General features: G+C 42.6%; 1 protein-coding gene across 1 annotated transcript in view; it reads left to right on the top strand.

Moving 5' to 3' along the window:
• The window catches only part of PANK2 (pantothenate kinase 2), a 49407-nt gene that overhangs the window by 14502 nt on the left and 13865 nt on the right, over nt 1–21040 (top strand). Inside the window, 3 exon segments of the mRNA XM_044919029.1 lie at nt 7472–7547; nt 8363–8602; nt 8604–9117. Of these exon segments, the coding sequence (XP_044774964.1) occupies nt 7472–7547; nt 8363–8602; nt 8604–9117 (830 nt within the window).

Here is a 21040-nt window from a genome sequence, read left to right as displayed (position 1 = left end):
AAGTAGTTAATGTTATGAACTAGGGTTTTCCTGTTCTGATGAGATGAATAAGAAGTAAATAGCACTACCTATGATGAATTATTTTAAATAAAGCAAACCTGAATCTAATCAAGACTTTAAATTACAAGGATGCAGTCATCAAAATCTGGAATGTGGAAATTCTTCAGAGCAAACAATCTGGTTTCTTCAATAAATAAATTGCAAGGAAAATAAATGGAGGGAAACATGTAGGCTAAAAAAGATTTAAGAGACAAAGCAATGAAATGCAATATGTTGACTTTGTTTGGAAAACAAATTCGACACAATTGTAAAAACAAGATTGACGATCAGAGAAAGTTAAATAATGTGAGGTTCATAATACTTGAGGTTTTTTAAAAAAGGTTTTATTTATTTTTTTAGAGAGAGCGAACGAGCGCGGGGAAAGGGGAGCAGAGGAAAAGGGAGAGAGAGAATCTTAAGCAGGCTCCATGCTGAGCACGGAGCATAGAGTCCAAACTCACGACCCTGAGAACAAGACCTGAGCTGAGATCAAGAGTCAGACAGTTAACCGACTGAGCCACCCCACCAGAAACAATTCTAACTGCTATTACATATATTATTTTATTTAACTTTTCCTCAAAGCCTTTATCTTTCCATTAACATCAACAATATATATATATTTATTTTTTTTCTCAGTTAAAATACTGTGGGAAGCAGCCTATAGTATCTAAAGATATTACAAATTCCTTTTGATGGCTGTATAGTGTTCCATTGTGTGGACCCGTCATTGTTTATTCAGCTGAGGTTTAGCAAGGTTAAGCAGCTTGCCCAAAATCACTCAGCTGGTGCTGGTAGGATTAGGACCAAGGTCTGACTGACTCCAAAGCCTGTATTCTAAATTAGTGCTTCCCAGACTTTAATACATATATGAATCCCCTGGGACTTTTGCTAAAATTGCAGATAAGGTGGGTCTGAGATTCTGCGTTTCTTATAAACTACTAATTATGCCAAAGCAAGACCAGCCTAGAAAACTTGTTCTGAGCATTGACTGCACATTGGGATCACCTGGGAAATATTAAAAACTTAGTGATAGGGGCGCCTGGGTGGCTCAGTCATTAAGCGTCTGCCTTCAGCTCAGGTCATGATCCCGGGGTCCTGGGATCAAGCCCCGCATCGGGCTCCCTGCTCTGCAGGAAGCCTGCTTCTCCCTCTCCCTCTTCCACTCCCCCTGCTTGTGTTCCCTCTCTCGCTATCTCTCTCTCTGTCAAAAAATAAATAAAATCTTAAAAAAAAAAGTTTAAAAAAAAACACAAAACTTAGTGATAATGTACATTGGTGTTCTCTTTCGGCGAATTTGACCAGCAACAGGGATTCTTTAAGGACAGGACAATAAATTCTGCGATAGCCTCCATCTGCCAAAATAAGGGAGACAATTTTTCTCTTGTGCATTTGTCTCTTCAGCTGCCTGAAATCTGAGGATCCTTGAGAAATGGGCTTGCCCTCATGGTAGGAAAGTTATCATTCAGGATATTGGATCATGGGAGAGGACTGAATAAGTAGCCTTCAAAATGACGGCCTTGTTTCCATCATTATTGTTTTAAGACTCTGGTTCCGAGTAAGAGAAAACAATGTAAGCTAGATTAAGAAGAAAAGGAGTGAGACATAAGAAATATTTTAAAATATTTTAATGTTACAGGAAGGGACCCAAAGACAGGAAAGTAATCAGCCCAGGAAAGGATGGAAGTGGGCAGGACTGGGAGAACTGGAAAAGCACTCTTGTTTTTCTGTTTTGCTCTGTGCATCTGTTCATTCTTGGGTCTCTCTGCAAATCAGCTTTCTCTGTTCCTTTGCCTGCACTGAGGATGCGGCATCACACTTTGAGAAGTGAGTCCCTGTTCTAAGGTGGTGGGGTTATGCATGCAAACATGGCTGTTGGGGCCTAACCTACAGGTGGGTAGGGAGACTTCTGGGAGAAGAGGGAATGGTTGTGAGGTGGCAGGTATGAAACATTATCTACTGCAAAGATGGTAGTATTTTAAAGAATCCCAAAGTTGTTATTGCCACTGTAATCATTTGTTAACACGTTGTGTGTGTCTCTGTGTGTATTACTCTGTGAAAGGCACTGTGGGCAATATGAAGATGCAAACTTTTATTCTAATAGCTCTCATAATCTAGTTGAGATTATAAAACACGTACATCAAGAATGTTAAGGCAAGGAAGTATGTGATACATGTCATTAAGAGTGACATACTATAAAAGATTAGAAGGTTCATAGCTAACTGTGGTAATCTGTAAGGACTTTAAGGAGGAGGTATCTTTTGGGCTAAACCATGGAAGTTGGGTTGAATCTTGATTAAGCAGATATGTGGTGGGAAGGAATATCATGTAGAGATGAAGGATGAGGTTACATCTGGGTAAGAGTCAAGTCTGTCTGGAGAACTGGGAGATACCTTTTGCTGGAACATACTATGCAAGAGTATGGGAAGTAATAAGGAAAAGTGGAAAGATGCTAAATGTGGGGCTCCTTGGATGTTAAGTGTTATGGATGTTGTTCTGTAGGCCAAGAAGCCATTGAAACCCTTTTCTTGCTTGCTTTCCCTCCCTCCCTCCCTCCCTCCCTCCCTTCCTTCCTTCCTTCCTTCCTTCCTTCCTTCCTTTCCTTCCTTCCTCCCTTCCCTTTTTAAGTAGGCTCCATGCCCAGCATGGAGCCCAAGGTGGGGAACAAACTCGTGACCCTGAGATCAAGAGTCAGACCAGGCACCCCTCACCAAGACGTTTTAAACAGAGGAGAGATTATACCAGAACGGTGGTTTAGTAAGATTAATCTGGGAGCAGTGAACTTGGAAAGTAAAACCAGAGGCAGAACAAACATTTAGGAGGCAAGTGAAATAAGGTGCTGAGAGGGCTTTTTGGGTCTAGTTTGATAGCCATTAGACACTTGTGACTATTGATCACTTTTTTTTAAGTTTATTAATTTATTTTTAGTAATCTCTATACCCAATTTGGGGCTCAAGCTCACAACCCAGAGATCAAGAGTTGCGTGCTTTTCAGACTGAGCCAGTGAGGCACCCCTATTGACCACTCTTAATGTTACTAGTGTCACATGTTGAAATAATAATGTTTTGGATATATTGGGTTAAATATACTAATAAAATTAATTTCACTTTTTACTTTTAAAGATGTGGCTACTAGAAAATTTAAATTACCCATGTGGTTTGCATTATATTTCTACTGAACAGTGCTGGACTCAAGGAAAGTGCACATGAGAGGGAAGAATCATGTTGCCCAGAGGAACAGAAATGGCAGTGCCATTAAGAGAACTGAGGAAAGGGAAGCTGTTTAAGAGGAAAGAGGACAAACTTGTTTTCAGAAAGCAGATGCTTTTAGAAAGATAGTTCCCCCTTATCTGCAAGGGATATGTTCCAAGACCCCCCAGTAGGTGCCGCAACCACAGATAGTACCAAACCGTATATATACATGTTTTTCCTGTCAAGACACACCTATGATAAAGTTTAATTTATAATTTAGGCACAGTAAGAGATTAGCCACAATGACAAAATAGAACAATTATAATAGTCTATTGTAATAAAAGTTATATCAATATGGTCTCTTATTGGACTGTGCTCATCCTTCTTGTGATGATGTGAGATAATAAAATACCGTGATGAGATGAAGTGAGGGGAACGACATAGGTGTTGTAATGAGCCATTGGCTACTAGTGACCTTCTGACAGTATTTTAGAAGAAGGATCATCTACTACAAGACAGTGGTTGACCACGGGTAACTGAAGCCTGGGAAAGTGAAGCTTCAGATAAGGGAGGGGGACGACTACTGTAGGTTTATTTGGGGATGAAAATAATAATAGCCATCAAGCTGGAGCACCTGGGTGGCTCAGTTGGTTAAGCGTCCAACTTTTGATTTTGGCTCAGGTCATGATCTCAGGGTTGTGAGATGGAGCCCCGCGTTGGGCTCTGCGCTGGGCGTAGAGCCTGCTTAAGATTCTCTCTCTCCCTCTGCCCCTCCCCCTCTCTAAAAATAAAAAAGCCATCAGGCTTTCAAAATGCAAAGAACTAGAACTCTTCATTGCCTTTAATATAACAGATGTGCAAGTGATTTTTATATCCAGAGATGAATTTCCCAAAGTGTGTCTAAGGAAAAGATTCCATGAAAAAAGGATTCCATGGTCAATTACATTTGGAAGATAGACATACCTCAGCCTCCTCTTGGATATTCATATTGCCCTTTGGCATATTAAAAGCTGTAAGAAGATGCACTTAAGTTTACCTTATATTTCCCAAACTTATTTGAGCACAGCGCTAAGCCATTAGTTGTTATCTGGTAATAGTATCCAAATCAGGGATATTTAAAGATAAGATGGGCCAAGAACTTGAAGACAGAAAAATTTTCAACCCTTTCAATACTTGGAAAGGGATAGGATCTTCCATGTCTGGGAAACTCCGAGTTGCTCTGAACTCATTATATTTCATCTTGGATTTTCTGTCTCTATTCTCCTGAGACAAGTTGAGCCTTATGTCTGAAAGCAGGCAACACTTTCATATGGCCTGTAAGCTCTGGTGAGACCACCAGAATGCCACATGCTAACTATACTGTGTGTGTGTGTGTGTGAATGTGCACATGCACATATAACACACATCTTTGTACCTCTTTAGTAGTGGATTCTGGGCCAGGGGCCAGGCCTTGGAAGAATGTCTAGGGGCTTAATAATGTCACGGTTTTCATATCTTTGTCCTTTGGGAGAGATAATAGGCGAGGTTTCTCCTAATTCTCCACACCATTTTATTCTGGAAAAAAGACCTTGTGCTTGAAAGGGGACTGATTCTATGCTTCTCATGTCCCTGGCATCAATACAGCCCAGTGAAAGGAGAAAGAAGTTGGTCTATAAACCTCTGTGGCTTGGTACTCTTGTGACATACTTTTAAGTTTTTACTCCCTAGTGATGCTCTACTTTAGCTGCTAGAAAACTCAGTAGAAACTCAGAGAAGGTCTGTCCCCTGGCTGTTAGAAAGTAGTTAAGTGATGAGGAAGTGAATCTTCTCACATCCTCTGGGGGCCAGAGGGCAGACTGTAGGCCCTAACATGGCCTCCAATGACTCTCTCCTTCCTGGTATTCACGTCCTTGGGTAATATCAACCCACTTTGAAGAAGGCTGATCTGTGTAAAAATAGGAAACTGGATACTGCAATAGGATGTTGCAGAGATGATGGGAGTATGACTTCCCAGGCTAGATCTTAAAAGATATTGCAACTTCTGCATGTTTTTCCTTGAATCACTAGCTTTGGGAGAAGCCAGCTATCATGTTGTGAAGGACACTAAAGCAACCCAATGAAGAGGCCCACCCATGTTGTGGGAGCCGAGGCCTTCTGCCAAAACCTAGTACCAGCTTGCCAGTCATGTGAATAAGCCATTTTGGAAATGGATCCTCTAGCCCATATGCCCTCAAATGACTGCAACTTCATGAAAGACCCTGAGCCAGAACCACCCAGCTAAATCACTCCCAAATTCTTGACCCACAGAAACTGAAATAATAAATATTTATTACTCAGCCACTAAGTTTTGGGGTTATTTCTGACCTAGCAAAAGGCAACTAATATGGTAAATGTGTATTCTGTGTGATGTTTGGTCACTGAAATGGCTCTAGATTTGCAAATTATTACTTTAGAATTTGATTAGTTCCTCCAAAACATTAGGCTTACCATGACCTCTGTGCTTCTTATTCTGGTGTGTATACCAGAAAACTGGTTTTTCCCTAAGGGTTAATAACTGAGAGAAGTGATAAAAAAAAACAACAACAACACTTAATGTTACTCTCCCTGTAAACTGTTATAATAACCAGAGAGAAAGGAAACCTCTTAATTGCTACTTTCATTTGACTTTTTGGAAAAACAAAAACCAAAAAAACCTTACTCCAGGACAAATCTTCAATTTCTTTTTTTTAATTTATTTTTTATTTTTAAAGATTTTTATTTATTTATTTGACAGAGAGAGACACAGCGAGAGAGGAAACACAAGCAGGAGGAGTGGGAGAGGGAGAAGCAGGCTTCCCGCTGCGCTGGGAGCCCGATGCAGGGCTCGATCCCAGAACCCTGGGATCATGACCTGAGCCCAAGGCAGGCGCCCAACGACTGAGCCACCCAGGCGCCCCCAATTTCTTTTTTTTTTAAATGAATGTTTTATTTAAGTAAAACACACATACAGAAAGAGCACAAAACAAGTGAACGTTTTTTTTTTTTTTTTTTAAAGATTTAATTTATTTATTTGACAGAGAGAGACACAGCGAGAGAGGGAACACAAGCAGGGGGAGTGGGAGAGGGAGAAGCAGGCTTCCCACGGAGCAGGGAGCCCGATGTGGGGCTCGATCCCAGGAGCCTGGGATCATGACCTGAGCCGAAGGCAGATGCTCAATGACTAAGCCACCCAGGCACCCCAAAACAAGTGAACATCTTGATGACATATTGTAAAGTGAACATACCCATGTAGCCACCACCCAGACCAGAGAAACTGAACACTCCCAGCCCTACAGAAGTCTATCTGTTGCCCTGTCATCCTGACTCTTTTCCCCTTCCCCCACAAAACACTATCATCCTGACTTCTAAAAACATTTATTAATGTTGACCTTCAGGGGTGCCTGGGTGGCTCAGTTGTTAAGCGTCTGCCTTCGGCTCAGGTCATGATCCCAGCGTCCTGGGATTGAGCCCTGCATCAGGCTCCCTGCTCCGCGGGAAGCCTGCTTCTCCCTCTCCCACTCCCCCTGCTTGTGTTCCCTCTCTCCTGTGTCTCTCTTTGTCAAATAAATAAAATCTTAAAAAAAAAAGTTGACCTTCATATAAATCATACGGTATGTATTTTTTCATGTCTGGTTTCTTTTGCTCAGTTTATTTGCATTTTTCATTTAGGATTATAAACATCTTGCCTAATTGCCATTAGTGTATGCTTCATCTGTTATTTTTGGATAAACTTTAAAGATAGCCACAAACTGTCAGTAAGTTCACACAAGGGAGTGAAGACACATATACTTATTTAAGAGGACAAAAAGCCTTCTAGTAACTTATTGGAATTTTACTGAATCTGTGCCTTTTGGTTACTGTAAGGCAGAGAGTGGCTGAACTTCTCAGGAATCCAGGCTCTATCATTTTTTTAAGCTGTGAGCGTCTGGTTAAGTTGCCTCAACATTCCAGTGTTGCTGGGAAGATTAAATGACATGTAAAGGCACTCTGTACACTGTAAACAAACAAACAAACAAACTACACACGTATTTCAGGTGTTGTTTTGCTATTGGGGTTCACCTTGGCAGTCTTGGATAATGAGGATGATGACTTTTGATTTTTCCGGATGATCTAGCAGAACTCACAGACTTGAATGAAAGCTCCCTCAGGTCAAGGAGGACCAGACTGGTGGGGGGTAGAAAGAAAGATGGGCCACACTGGGTGCTGAGATTTAGAAGACTAGCTTCAGGTGTTCTTGGTTCTTGTAGGATCCATCTGGGTGGCTTCTTGCAGGAGCTGGAATTTCCAGAATTTGGGTATAGGGTTTCCAGAGTTATTCCTACAGTGAGGGGAGCTAGTTTGGAGTGAGCATAATTTTGTTCAACAAGCAAGAGAGAAGCTCATCTATCTTGTTCAGGACTAGCACTCATTAGGAGAAAGGTGAAAAAAATGAGGGCTATCACCCAAGGGGCATTACAGTGTCCTGGGGGAGGCACTTATGAGTAATTAGCAAGCAACTTGGGGTTAAACTTGATGGAGTGAGGGAGTGCGTTGAGGGTACCGAAAAAGGCAGGATCATTTCAGGCTGGGGTAACCTTTGGAGAAGGGTGGTTGGAAGGGCCTTTGGTAGGTGTGAGTGGTCAGTATCTCAGGGCTGGAGGTGACTATGTTGTCTGCACCCCACCCCCCCCACGCCCAAAGGGAAGAAGATGATTAACGCGCGCACACGCGCACGCGCACGCACACACCCCTAACAACACAGGCTCCAAGGCAGCCACCAAATCCTTCTATGTCCCCCCAGTGCGCCGCACAGAAAAGGAGTCCAGACTGTCCTTCAAAAAGCCAACCCTACTCCCCGGCTCCCACACCCCCTCCTTCAGCACAGGAGGGTGGCGAAGGATTTATAACCCACCTCTTTCTTCCAGTTGCCATGGAGACCAGCCCCAGTCCTTCCATTCCTTCTGGTACCGGGAACATTTCTCCAACGCAGGCGGAATGGAGGGGGCTTAGCCCAAACACGCCCGTGGCAGTGCTGGGGGACTGAGTGGTGGTAAAAAATACAGCGCGGAGGGGCTGGCGGCCTCGACGGCAGCGGCGGAACGAGGCCAAGGGACAAAGGCTAAGGTCAGCCGCGGTTCAAGCCCTTCTCTTTGCCAAAGACTGGCGGCCAGACGCTGGGGGGGGGCACAGTGCTGGGCTGGAGGAGGGTGCGGGCCGGGAAAGGCCGGACGCAGCAGCGTGGCGGGACGCTGGGCCTGGGGAGCGGACCTGTCCACCAGTGCGGACGGGTGCTGCGGCCCCTCCACCCACACGTCCATTGGGCGGTGCCGCCATCACTCTCCCCCCAGCAACACCGCCTTCTCCGCGGCTAAGCCCGGATCCCCTCCCCCTCCACTCTCCGCCCCGCTCCGTCCTGGGAGCCTTTCATTGGACGGAGGCGCGGTCGATCCGCCTCGAGTGAGAGAGACGATTGGACGCGAGGCCTTCGGGCCGCCCCCAGCCTATTTGGATTGGCTTGCTGCGCGTTGGCGCAACGGAAGAGGCGGCCGGCGGAGGGTGCGCCTCTGCTTGCGCTGGACAGCCGCGGAGGAGGCGACGAGGGGTCCGGCGCTGGGGGGCTGGCTCGGGCGGCAGCGGTGGCTGCTGCGGATGGGAGCGGGCCGGCTCGGCGTGCCCATGGAACGCCACGGCAGAGCGTCCGACACCTCCGCCTCGTCGGCGGGGGAGCCGGCGCCCGTAGGGCCTGATGGGCGGCGGCGGGAGCTGCTGCGGTGCCGGGCGAGCAGCGCGTCGGAGCCCCCCGTCGGGGCCTCGGCTTCGGCGGAGGGCGTCAGACGAAGCCGGCCCGGCTCCTACAGCGGCGCCCCCTCGGCCTCCCGCCAGCGCGTCGAAAGCCTTAGGAAGAAGCGGCAGCGTAAGTGCCCGGCGGGTTGTCCTCGCGGCTCGCCCTGCCCCCATCCGGCCCGGCCGCCGTTTTTCCCGCGCGGTCGCGCGGGGACAGTGCCCCCGCACGGTGGTCCCAGGTTGGTGCATGGGCTGACAGACGACTGGAGGCCTCGGGTCCAAGCTCGGGGGATCGGGGTTCGGCCCCCGCGTAGCCCTCGCGCGCAGTGGTCCGCGCTTTCCGGTTGTGGGAGTGGAGGGTCTTTACCCAGAACCCTTTCTCGCTCTTTTCAGCTCCTTGGGTATTCTTTGCCCACGAGTCAGGTGATTTTATCCTCGAGGAGGCTTCTTTTGACTCTTTCCCACCGCCTCCCCTCCCCCTAAATCCTTTGAATCACCAGTGTGTGTCTTCCGTGGGTTTCCAGAGAGCTGTCCAAGACGTTACATCCCTTTAATCTGGAGATTTCGGGCTTCCTGGAAAATGGTTGACTGGCCCTTGAGTTGCTGCAGGCCTAAAACTGGATTCTGCCTTTCTTCCCGTGAGAATTCGGGTCATCTCTCACCGAGATATTTCCTCTGTTTTCTTTGCATCTGTTTGCTGATACGATTGAGGACTAGCATTTTGGGCATGGAGGCTTTTTCTTTTGAGGGAATCTCGCCTTAGCAGTTGCACATGCTCTTTTCGGAGAATCGGTTTCTCCATTTTATTATCAGCCTTCTTTTTCTGCGTTGTAACCTAGTACAGATTATTTCCCCCCCTTTACAGGTCTTCAGTTCAGGTCCTCTGTCTGGCAGCCATTGCTACTGTTGAAAGTATCCACTGTCTTAATACTCTAATATGAGCTTTATCATATAGTGACATTTTACATACGGTTAGATATTTTTTTCCTTGTCGTTGCCAGATTTCTCTTGCAGGAAGTCAGCTTGTTCTAAATGCAGATTATGAGAATAAGGGAAAGTGGCAGGATGAGTGTGAGGTCTTTATTGGACAGTCTTGTACCTTAGCCCACCCACCTGGTTGCTTTACCTCTATTTTCTGTGATTTGGATGATTAAATGTTAAATGTAGCCCTCTTTCCACTATGAAAAGTTTGGGAGTCTCAGTTATTTTGTCTTTTTCTTTCTTCTTGAAAGAAATTTGAAAAACAGATTAACTGCTCTCAGCCTATACCATTTCTAGAGCCAGTTACCTGGTTTATGTTTTATCTGAGAAGCATCTAGTTTTTAAGCAGTGGACAATATTCGTTCCTTAATGGTTTTGTACTACATTGTTAGAGATGGATGTAAATTCCAGGGATTCAGCAAATAAGAACCCCAGCCATGTAGCCAACCGTTTTTGGCCATTGGCCATAAGGATTCTAAATAAGTATTGTATTTTGGGTGTTTGCAGGGGTCAGGCACTCTTCTTAAAATTTTTAGACAATCTTCTGAGAGCTTTAATAACTTATTAGTACTCTTAACTCTGAGGTGGGTGGTAGTATTCTGTTTTACAGGTGAGAAAACTGGGGCACATTTGCCTTGTGTAAAATGGCTTGGGAGTGGTGGAATAGAAATGTAAATTCAGGAAGTCCAGCTTCATACATTCTCTTAACCACTGTGCTTTATTGAATTGTTTATATTCGGTTAGCTTGTCTTCATTGCTCTGAGTCCAAGCATAATTTCCATCTTTGTGTTTAAGGCTTAATTGAGGTGAAAATTTCTAGCTAATGTGGAAGTACTTACAAATTTTGAGCATAAAAATGACCTTGGGAGTTAAAAATGCAGATTTCTGGGGTCAGCTCTTTATTTTTTTGAATCAGAATCTGGAGAGGGTTGCATTTTAAAACTGCTTATATCATTTAGGTACAGGTGGCTCAGAGACAACTCTGGAAAACTCTGGTTTAAACTGTAATGGGGGGTAGGGGTGGTATGTAAGGTGGTTTGGAGATGTCTTTTAAGGACCAAAGACATTCATGTTGTAGGGCTTATTTTTTGTTTTTATGTTTGATGATTGTCATGGTCCCCTTTACTGCTTTCTCTGATAAATCATGAAAAGCCATCTCAGGTAATGAGACCTGCCAAAGAAACAAGGTATTGTTCTTTCTTCCATTTGTTTTTTCTTTTACTATCCAGGGGTGCAATGTTTCAATGGAGAGGCAGCCTGTTGACTGCTGAACCCTTCAAGGATGGCTTTAACTTTGAGAGAATTCAATGAAGACTAAATCTCTGTATTTATCTATATTGGGGAAGTTGGGTATAGGGTGATGCCACCTTTCTTTTGAGGTTAGCAAGCCTCATTCTGATGTCCTTATACTACTTGTCTAAAGGGAGGAGACTAGTCATCATTTGAAACAAGAAGGAGCTACTCAGTTTATTTTAGGAATTATTGTGGCCCTGATTATAGTCCTGTTTTGCTACACATGTTCCCTAGAGCAGTGTGATTCTCAAGCCTGTTCTCATCTCAGATTTACACAGGCATTAGGGATGAGGCTAGGCATGTCTGTGTTTAAGGAAGTTCTTCAGAAGTTTTAAATTAGGTGGAGTATGTCTCACCGGACTGAGAGAAATACCAAGTAAAGATTGATTTATTTTTTTTTAAATATTTTATTTATTTATTTGACAGACAAAGCGAGAGAGGGAACACAAGCAGGGGGAGTGGGAGAGGGAGAAGCAGGCTTCCCCCAGAGCAGGGAGCCCGACGCAGGGCTTGATCCCAGGAGCCTGGGATCATGACCTGAGCTGAAGGCAGACGCTTAACGACTGAGCCACCCAGGCACCCCTAAAGATTGATTTAAATTGATGGAAACAAAGATGCTAATGATGGTTATATAGTGCTTGCTTCTTTGTGTTGGACATTGTGCCACATTTTATAAACATATCACTTAAGTCTCACAACTATCCTGTGTGATAGGGTTTTTTGTTTTTTTTTTTAAATCCCCAGTTTCCAGATGGGGAAACAATGTCAGTGAAATTTGTCCTTTGTCCAGGGGTGTATTGTGAGTTAATAACGAAGCTGTCTTTTGATTCTAAATGTCTGACTTCAGACTCAGTGTTCTTGACTTTCCCCATTTTTGAGTGGGGGAAGGTATGTGCAGTGTAACCCAGAGCAGTGGTTCTCACATGGAATCACTCAGAAGCTTAAAAAAACCCTTCAGGTCAGCAGAAGGGTCTAAGAAATGCATACGTTTAATTTTTAAAATTTCATTGAGGCATAGTTACATACAGCAAAATATACAGTTTTGACAAATGTATACAGGCATGTAATAAGAGAACATGTATTTTAATCAAGGGTCCCAGATGTACAGCAGATGTGTAGGAGGTGTGGGAACCTGGGATGACAGTGCCCTATGGGTGGGGATAGGAGCTGGATCTTTGAAGGTGACTCTCAAGCATGGTGTAACACACCAGGGAAGTCCTTGGGACATGCTTCTTTTGGACTCATACCAGTTATGGAGTATCCTTAAACCGCCATTGATCTAGAAAATAAAGCTTTTGTTTATAGCTTGACAATACTAGCCTGGCAAATGGATTGCTTTTCCTTGGCTTTTGGGGAGCATCAGTATTGGTAGGATGGAATTGGTGCTGGGGCCCTGGGAGACTGTCCTTTATTATGTGCAGTGTTTCATCTTCAGCTGGGGAATTAGGGAAGGCTGCCTGTTAGGAGCGCTGTTGCTTTGTAGCCTACTTTTGAGAGAATGGGAGAGGATGCTTTTTAACCTCTTTATCAACTTTAAGTCTAAATGAAATCAAAGTAAATATGGCCCTTCGTTTTGGTTGTATAACAAATGTGAAGCATTAAGCAGGGCCTAAAAATAGTCCAACTATGTAGCTGTGTAAAATGGTACAGTATGTTATTTTAGGGGCTGTATATGTGAATCATGCATTTAGGTAATATGATTGTTCACTGTTGGCATCCCTGCCCTCTTTTTATCTAGGGGGTACCCTAAGCAAGAATTGATGTATGCTATTAAAAATCTTTTGCTTAAGCACACGTTAAAAGGAGAGAAAAGGAATACAATAGACTTGTAGGCTGTTAAGAGAGGACCTTTATCAGGCAGAAAAGAATAGTTATTTTGAATGGTCATTTAAAAGACCAGTGATGTGCATTGGGCTTAAATTTATAACCTAGTGAGCATTTTTCAAGTTCATATCTTTGGGGTATCTTTAACTTCAGGCACTGTTCTTTCTCAGTTTATTGTGTTGTTTCTCAGTTTATGTCAGCAAGATTGACTAGCATGTGAAAACCCCTTTTCTAAATAATGGCTTAAAGTTTGCTTTCTAAAAGTGGGAGCCATCTTTAGTTTTTAGTAGTTTACTAGGTTTCATGTGTTTATATTTCCTGAATATAGAATTTATTATTGAGTCTGCTGGTTTGATAATATATGATATTTTATAGGAATTAGGGAAGGCTGCCTGTTAGGCAGCCTTTAACTTAGTCCCCAAGTTAAAACTATTAAAGTACCTCTTTTAAGGTGAGGCCAAGGATTGCTGCGTAGACCAGCCTAGAGGTTTGGGTTTGCAATTCTTAACCAGATGTGGTCTGGTAAAGACATAGTTCGTAATGTTGGAAAATTGAGCACACTTTTATAAACCATTTATTTCCTATTGGAAAGCATTTCAATTGTTGAGACTCATTATGAGACAGACATGGTGCTGCAGATGGTTTTACATAAATAACCTGTGAGGGAGAGTTTAAGTTCTTTCTAGAAATGTGTCCTAAGTCAAGTATGAATTGTCTAGACTGAGTACCTTGAGGCCTTAATATCAGGAAATAGGCTAAGGGTTGTAAACCGACTAAAATATTTGTGAAGATTAGTGGAATGAATCACAAATTAGAAGTGATAAATAGCTGTTCTGTTGGTGAGCTACGAAGACTGATGGTATAGCAAAAGTTCGTTTTTCCATGACTTTTCCAAGCAGCACAGTGTTTTGAACAAGGATTGAAAGCTTATTCCAGTATTCATTATATTATGGTATCTGGGGCAGTCTTGCAGTCAGTGATAGGAATCTAAACCCCTTTGAACAGGCTGAATGTTTAGAAATAACAGAATTCTATGGCCCGACACAATTCTCTCAGCCATTATCAGAAAATATGTGTCTAATGGACCTCCCATGCTTCTCAGTGTTTCTCAGTTCTTGGATATGTAAATGATTTGATGAGTAGTACACAGAAAAATCCTGAAGCCGTTAAAGGCTGTAATAAGCATATGAACTGAGCTTTGCTTAAGACTCCTTATTTTTCTTTATATATTGTTGATCTTCCTGATTATTTTTTATTTTTATTCATGTGAGACAGAGAGAGAGAGAGCATGAGCAGGGGAGAGAGGGAGAGGGAGAAGCAGACTCCCTGCTGAGCAGGGAGCCCGAAGCAGGGCTCGATCCCAGGACCCGAGATCATGACCCGAGCCGAAGGACGTCCAACCATCTGAGCCACCCAGGTGCCCCCTTCCTGATTATTTAAAGTATGATTTTTATTAAACTGCTTTTTAATTTTCATGTTAACTCAAGAATATGTGTTCTGTGCTCTTAGGGTTGTATAGATACTTGTGGAAAGAGGCTTGTTGAAGGTTTTAGGAAGTCTGCATTTGAGTCCCACCTCTGCCTTTTCTTGACTGGGCCCTTGGGCCCTTTTGCATTTATGTTTTCTTCTCCTTATTGTTGTTTTGTTTTTTTGAGGGGGTGGGTGAGGGGAGGCAGAGGGAGAGAGAGAATCTTAAGCAAGATGTGTAGGAGGTGTGGGAACCTGGGATGTGTGGGAACCCTGTGCAGAGCTGGACGTGGGGCTCAGTCCCAGGACTCTGAGATCATGACCTGAGCCGAAATCAAGAGTTGGTCGCTTAACTGACTGAGCCACCCAGGCACCCCTACACTTCCATTTCTTAATCAGAAGTGGGATGATTATAGTAGTTGCCTTATATGGTTATTGCAAGCATTAAATAAGCTTATACAGTCAAGTGCCTAATATAGTGCTTGGCTGTTAATAGATGATCATTTAAAATATAATAGCCATATATTAATGTTTCGGTTTTTTAATCTAAGGAAATGGGAGTAAAGCTTAATTTAAAGCTTAATTTAAGGACCAATCTTCTGTTGGTCTTAGATATCCACATCTTCAGATTCCAGTACTATTGATGTGATATGTTTGTTGGTAGAGTGCTGTGTGTCTGCTAACTCGAGGTTGGTGGCGATGGTTAAAAGAATGGTGCTGCAGGTAGGAAAATAGGAATCAATTCTCCTTGCTTCCATCATATCCAGTGCTGTTGCGTTGTGTGCTTGAGTGAAGAAACTTTTCCTGTAGATGCCAGGGACAGACTTTTCATGACTTGTGCCAGGTTGGGTTAGGCCTGCCACTGACAATGGAACTTTTGTAGGTGTAAAAGAAAGTTCAGGACTATCCCTGGGACCCAGGTGGAATGGCTGCTCTTCTCTTTAGAATTGCATTGACACTGTTAGATTAACTTGGGCGCCTCTGTGTAGTGAACATTTTAAACATTAAAATTGTATATTGTCCATTTGTACAAAATTGTATTACTTGCACAGTCTCTGGTTATATGCTTAAAGATTTACTTATTTGAGAGAAAGAGGCTCTAGTGAGCGCTGTGACGTAGGGGGCTAGAGGGGGCAGGGGCAGAGGGAGAGGGGAAGAGACAGGGAGAGAAACAGACTCCCTGCTGAGTGGGGAGCCTGACAGGGGGCTCAGTCTCATGACCCTGAAATCATGACCTGAGCTGAAATCAAGAGTCTCTTAACTGACTGAGCCACCCAGGTGCCCTATATACTCCTTTATCTTTGTTCTTTTCTTTTTTCTTCTCTTCCCTCCCTCCCTTCCTCTCCCCTCCCCTCCCCTCATAAGGAAAAGTTGCGTCATCTTTTTCTTGGATATACTTAACAGAGATTTGTCTGTTTTAATGACTTTTTCAAAACTTAATTTTATTCATCAGCTCTACTGTGGCTTTGCTCATGATGATGATGATTTTCTAATTTCATTTACATCTTGCTTTTATTTTTAATAATGCCCTTCTGCTTGGGGCGCTTGAGTGGTGCAGTTGGTTGAGTGTCTGACTCCTGCTTTCAGCTCGGGTCGTGATCTCAGGGTCATGAGATCAAGCCCTGTGCCTGGCTCTGTGCTCAGCATGGAGTCTGCTTGAGATTCTCTCTCCCTTTCCCTTTGCCTCTCCCACTCATGTGCACGTGCTCTCGCTCTCTCAAATAAATGAATAACTCCTTAAAAAATAATTCCCTTCTGCTTATTTTGGGTCTGTTTTATTCTTTTTCTAGTATTTCACTCTATGTGAGCTTCCCTTTTATTTAGGTTTCTTCCTTTTTTAATCCATTTGATAAACATTTAAGCCTAGAAGTTTACCTTTGGATACCACCTTGGGTATATTCTATTGATTTTGATACATACTGTTCTTATTGTCATTCATTTAAAAATTTTGTTTTGATTTCCTCTTTAATTTCAGAGTTAAAAGAAGTGGGTTTAGAAGTTCCCAGGTGGAGAGATTTACTTTGTGTTTGTTGGATTAATTTATAATGTTGAAGTATTGTGTAAAGTGAATGTTCTTTGGAAGCTGAGGTCCTTTAAGCTTGTGCAGTTAATTTTTTGTATGGTTTATGGGTATTTGAAAGGAAAGTATATTTGTTTTTTTGATACAAAGTTAGTTATGTTTCATAGATCCACCTTATTATTTTGATAGTCAAATCCTCCGTATACCTTTATTTTATGTGTGTGTGTGTGTGTGTGTGTACAAATTTCTGTGTCATTCTCAAGTTATTGTGTAGATTTATCAATTTCTCTTTGTTAATATTTTTGAAGCATTTGTTAGGATCCTGTCAATTCTATTTCTTTTATGTGCATGATATTTCTTTTTGTTCTCTTTTAATGCTTTTTGTTTGCTTGAATTCTATTTAGTGTGCTTGTATTGTATTTACTTTCTTTTAACATTTGCTTAATACAGTGGAGTAGCATTGTTCAGGCATTCATTTTGCTTACCCAAATTCAGATAAGTCAATAAATGGTGCCAGTGATTCTACCAACAAATTGGTCAGTGAATATATAATTGCAAGTGAGTATAGGATGGGAGTTGTGAATCCTATTTCCTTGGTAGATTGCTGTTTGGAGGGGCACATCTCATGTTAGCGTTAAATGCAGTGCTGGTCTTGAAACATAAGGTTTGACTTTAACTATACCATGGTTCCTAAATGTAAGTCACCTGGTATATCAGTCTCCAGTGAGGTGCTTAAGATTTTGATATGAGCACTTTTGACTGAATGCTGTTTTCATCTTAAAGCATGATGGGACTCTCTTGTGGGTGTTTAGCCATTTATTTACCATCAGTCTACTTGTTATCTTAAATGTATCTTTTTATATAAGCATATAATTGGATTTTCTCTTTAGAAGGGAAATGTGACCAATTTGTGATTACTGATATGTTTGTGTTCATTGTTTTTAAGATTTTATTTATTTGAGAGAGAGCATAGGGGGTGTGGCAGAGGGAGAAGCAGACTCCCTGCTGAGCTGGGAGGATGCTGAGCTGGGAGTCCAATGCGGGGCCCAATCCCAGGACCCAGAGATCATGACCTGAGCCAAAGGCAGACGCTTAACCGGCCCCATTCCTATCATTTTTTTTGTTTTGTACTTGCCATATATATATATATATATATTTTTTTTTGTTTTTGAACTGATTTTTTTTTTTTTCCATAGTTGTTTGAAGGTCATATGTTCATTTTTTTTCTTCTGGAGTTACCTGTGAATTTTGATGAGTTTAAACTCTCACTTTTTTCTTCTTATTTAGAATTAAACAGAATCTGTATCTTCTTTCCCCCAGCAAGACAGACTGCAGTTTGCTTCACTTCCCTTTCCTTTCTCTTCCCTCAACTTCCTGTGTTGAAATCATGTATTTTAGTTCCAGATTGCTGAATTTTTGAAAGTCACATGTATTGCTGCTTCCTTTGCTTATTATTGTTTCTTAACGCTCATACCTTCTTGGACGCTTTTTAAATTATTTTGGAATGCATTTACTGATTATTTCAGAGAAGGTTTTTGAGTAGTAAACATTGAGTTCTTTCATGTGTGAAAATTTCTTTTGCATTCCTCCTTGAAAGCTGATTTGGCTGGATATGTTTCAAAATCATTTTCCTTATAACTTGGAAGCCAGTGCTCCATTGTCTTCTAGCATCTATGTCGCTGATGAAAAATCTAATTCCACCTTTGTGTGATTTATGTATCTTTGTAGGAATTCAGTTGTTTTCTTTGAAAGGTGTTTTTTTTAATGTTCAGTTAGCATATAGTACATCATTAGTTTTTGATGTAGTGTTCAACGATTCATTAGTTGTGTATAACACCCAGTGCTCATCACCACACGTGCCCTCCTTAATACCTATCACCCATTTACCCCATCCCCCCACCCCCCTCCCTTCTGTAACCCTCACTTTGGTTCCTGGGGTCCAGAGTCTCTCATGGTTTGTCTCCTTCTCTGATTTCTTCCCATTCAGTTTTTCCCTCCCTTCCGCTGTGGTCCTCCGCACTATTCCTTGTGTTCCACATATGAGTGAAACCATCTGATAATTGTCTTTGTCTGCTTGACTTATTTCACTTAGCGTAATCCCCTCCAGTTCCATCCATGTCCATGCAATCTTTGGAAGTCTTTAGGATTTCTTGACATTTATTAAAAAAATTTTCTTAAAAGATTTTACTGGATTTTTTTTTTTTAAGATTTTATTTATTTATTTGACAGAGAGAGAGCCAGCGAGAAATACAAGTAGGGGGAGTGTGAGAGGGAGAAGCAGGCTTCCCGCACAGAGCGGGTAGCCCAACGCGGGGCTCGATCCCAGGACCCTGGGATCATGACCCGAGCTGAAGGCAGATGCTTAACGACTGAGCCACCCAGGCGCCCCTTTACTGAATTGAGAGAGAGAGCAAGAGAACAAGAAGGGGAGGGGCAGAGGGAGAGGGATAAGTAGACTCCCTGCTGAGTGGGGAGCCTGACATGGGGCTTGATCATGACCTGAGCGGAAGGCAGCCACTTAGCCGACTCAGCCACCCAGGTGCCTTGGATTTCTTGACATTTCAATAGCGTGTGTCTAAGTCTGCCCTTTCTCCACTAATTGGTTCTGCTTAACACTTAGTGAACCTGATGATTTATGTCTTCCTCCCCTTTCTTCCCCAGGAAATTTCTGGGACTCAGAGAAGGTAGATATTGGACTTCCTAGTTGTGTATTTCTATATCTATATATATATCTCTATATATATCTCTCTATATATCTATATATATATCTACTTTTCCTTCATACTTGAGAGGCATTTTGGGAGAATTTCTTACTTTTGTTTTCCATTTATTTTTTCTGTGCCCATTTTGCTGTTAAATATATTGGTTGAGCTTTATTTTGGAAATGGATTTGTTCCTTTTTTTCTTTCATAAAACTTTATTGAGGTATAATTTACACACAAGCAACTGCACCTATTTAAAGTGTACAATTCCATGCATTTTGACAGATATATACACCCATGAAGCTTTCCCCTCACCTCCAGCAATCAAGATTTGGGTTACTACAGAAAGTTTTCTCCTGCCCCGGTCCAGTCCTTCCCTCCCTTCCTCCCCGAGCCAACAATATAATTCCTATCAGATGCAGAAATGATTGCTTTGTATCTCCTAGGGTTTCATATAAATGGAATCCTATAGTATGTAGCCTGTTGTGCAGGCTTCTTTTACTCAGCCTATTTTTGGATTCATCTGTATTAAGTATAGTTTGTCCCTTTCTCCCCTTTTTTGAAAGCTTCACCCCCCCACTAAGAAATTAACATTGATACGATTCACAGACTTGACTTAGATTTCACCAGTTTTACATAAACTCTTTGTGTATGCATACTTCTGTATGATTTTATCACATGTAGATTCTTGCAGTCACAACCACAGGTGGCAATCATTTCTTCATTTCTGAGTTTTGCTTGCGGTAGCTTATTTTTCATGGATGAGATCTCACTTTACCTCTGAGGATATTTATGCTTATTATTTTTTTTAAGATTTTATTTATTTATTTATTTGAGAGAGAGAGCACATGAGAGGGGGGAGGGTCAGAGGGAGAAGCAGACTCCCTGCTGAGCAGGGAGCCGGATGTGGGACTTGATGCCGGGGCTCCAGGATCATGACCTGAGCTGAAGGCAGTCGCTTAACCAACTGAGCCATACAGGCGCCCCTGTGATTATTTTTAAGTCTCCTGTTTGTTCCTGCAATTCTTTCTTCAGATGTTTAGTTTCTCATTTTTGTGGTATAGATCTCCCTTTTGGTGATTCTAATTTGTAAAGTGTTCATCTCTGTTTTGAGGATTGCTGTTCTGTCAGTGGATGCAGTGTCTCTTTACCAGTCTCTCAGAATGGATTGTAGGGATATATGGCCAGGTGTGGGGGCTCCTCATTTCTTCTGAGTGACAGTAGCTACTTGGGTGCCATCCTGACTCTTTGGCTTAAGTGCTTGGTTTAGTGAAGACTTTGCTTCTGATAGTGGGGGGTGGGGCGGGATAGGCAGAGGGGGCTAAGTGGTTGGTCTGTCCAGTTGCGCCAGACGCATTCCCCACCAGATCACCCATGACCACCAGAGCCTGCTCCTGTTTCCCCATGCAGCTACCCCTATGTACAGCTTGATGGAGCACCTCTATACTCCCAATGTTCATAGCTACTCCCAGTTTTTATACAATCTTCTTTTGAGGGTTCTGGACAGTTACTGCCTCTGTCAACCTAGTTCTGCTGATCATATCATTTCTTGTTTCCCAGAACTATCTTGGAAAATAACATATCGGTAAACCTCTATCTTTAGTCATTTCTGTGATCTAAGCTGGGAGGGCAAGTCATGCATGCCTGTGCAGTCCATCTTCATCTGATCTCCCGAAGCCATTTTTTTGGAAGTATTTTTTGGGAACAGCTATAACTCTGAAATGTCTGTTCCATTAAAGTCCTTTGAAACCTTTTATTTTGGGGAC

This window comes from Neomonachus schauinslandi, chromosome 10, assembly GCF_002201575.2.
Source record: "Neomonachus schauinslandi chromosome 10, ASM220157v2, whole genome shotgun sequence".
In the NCBI taxonomy this organism is placed as follows: domain Eukaryota; kingdom Metazoa; phylum Chordata; class Mammalia; order Carnivora; family Phocidae; genus Neomonachus; species Neomonachus schauinslandi.
The sequence above is the reverse complement of the archived record's forward strand: the minus strand, read 5'-3'. Positions and strand labels throughout refer to the sequence as shown.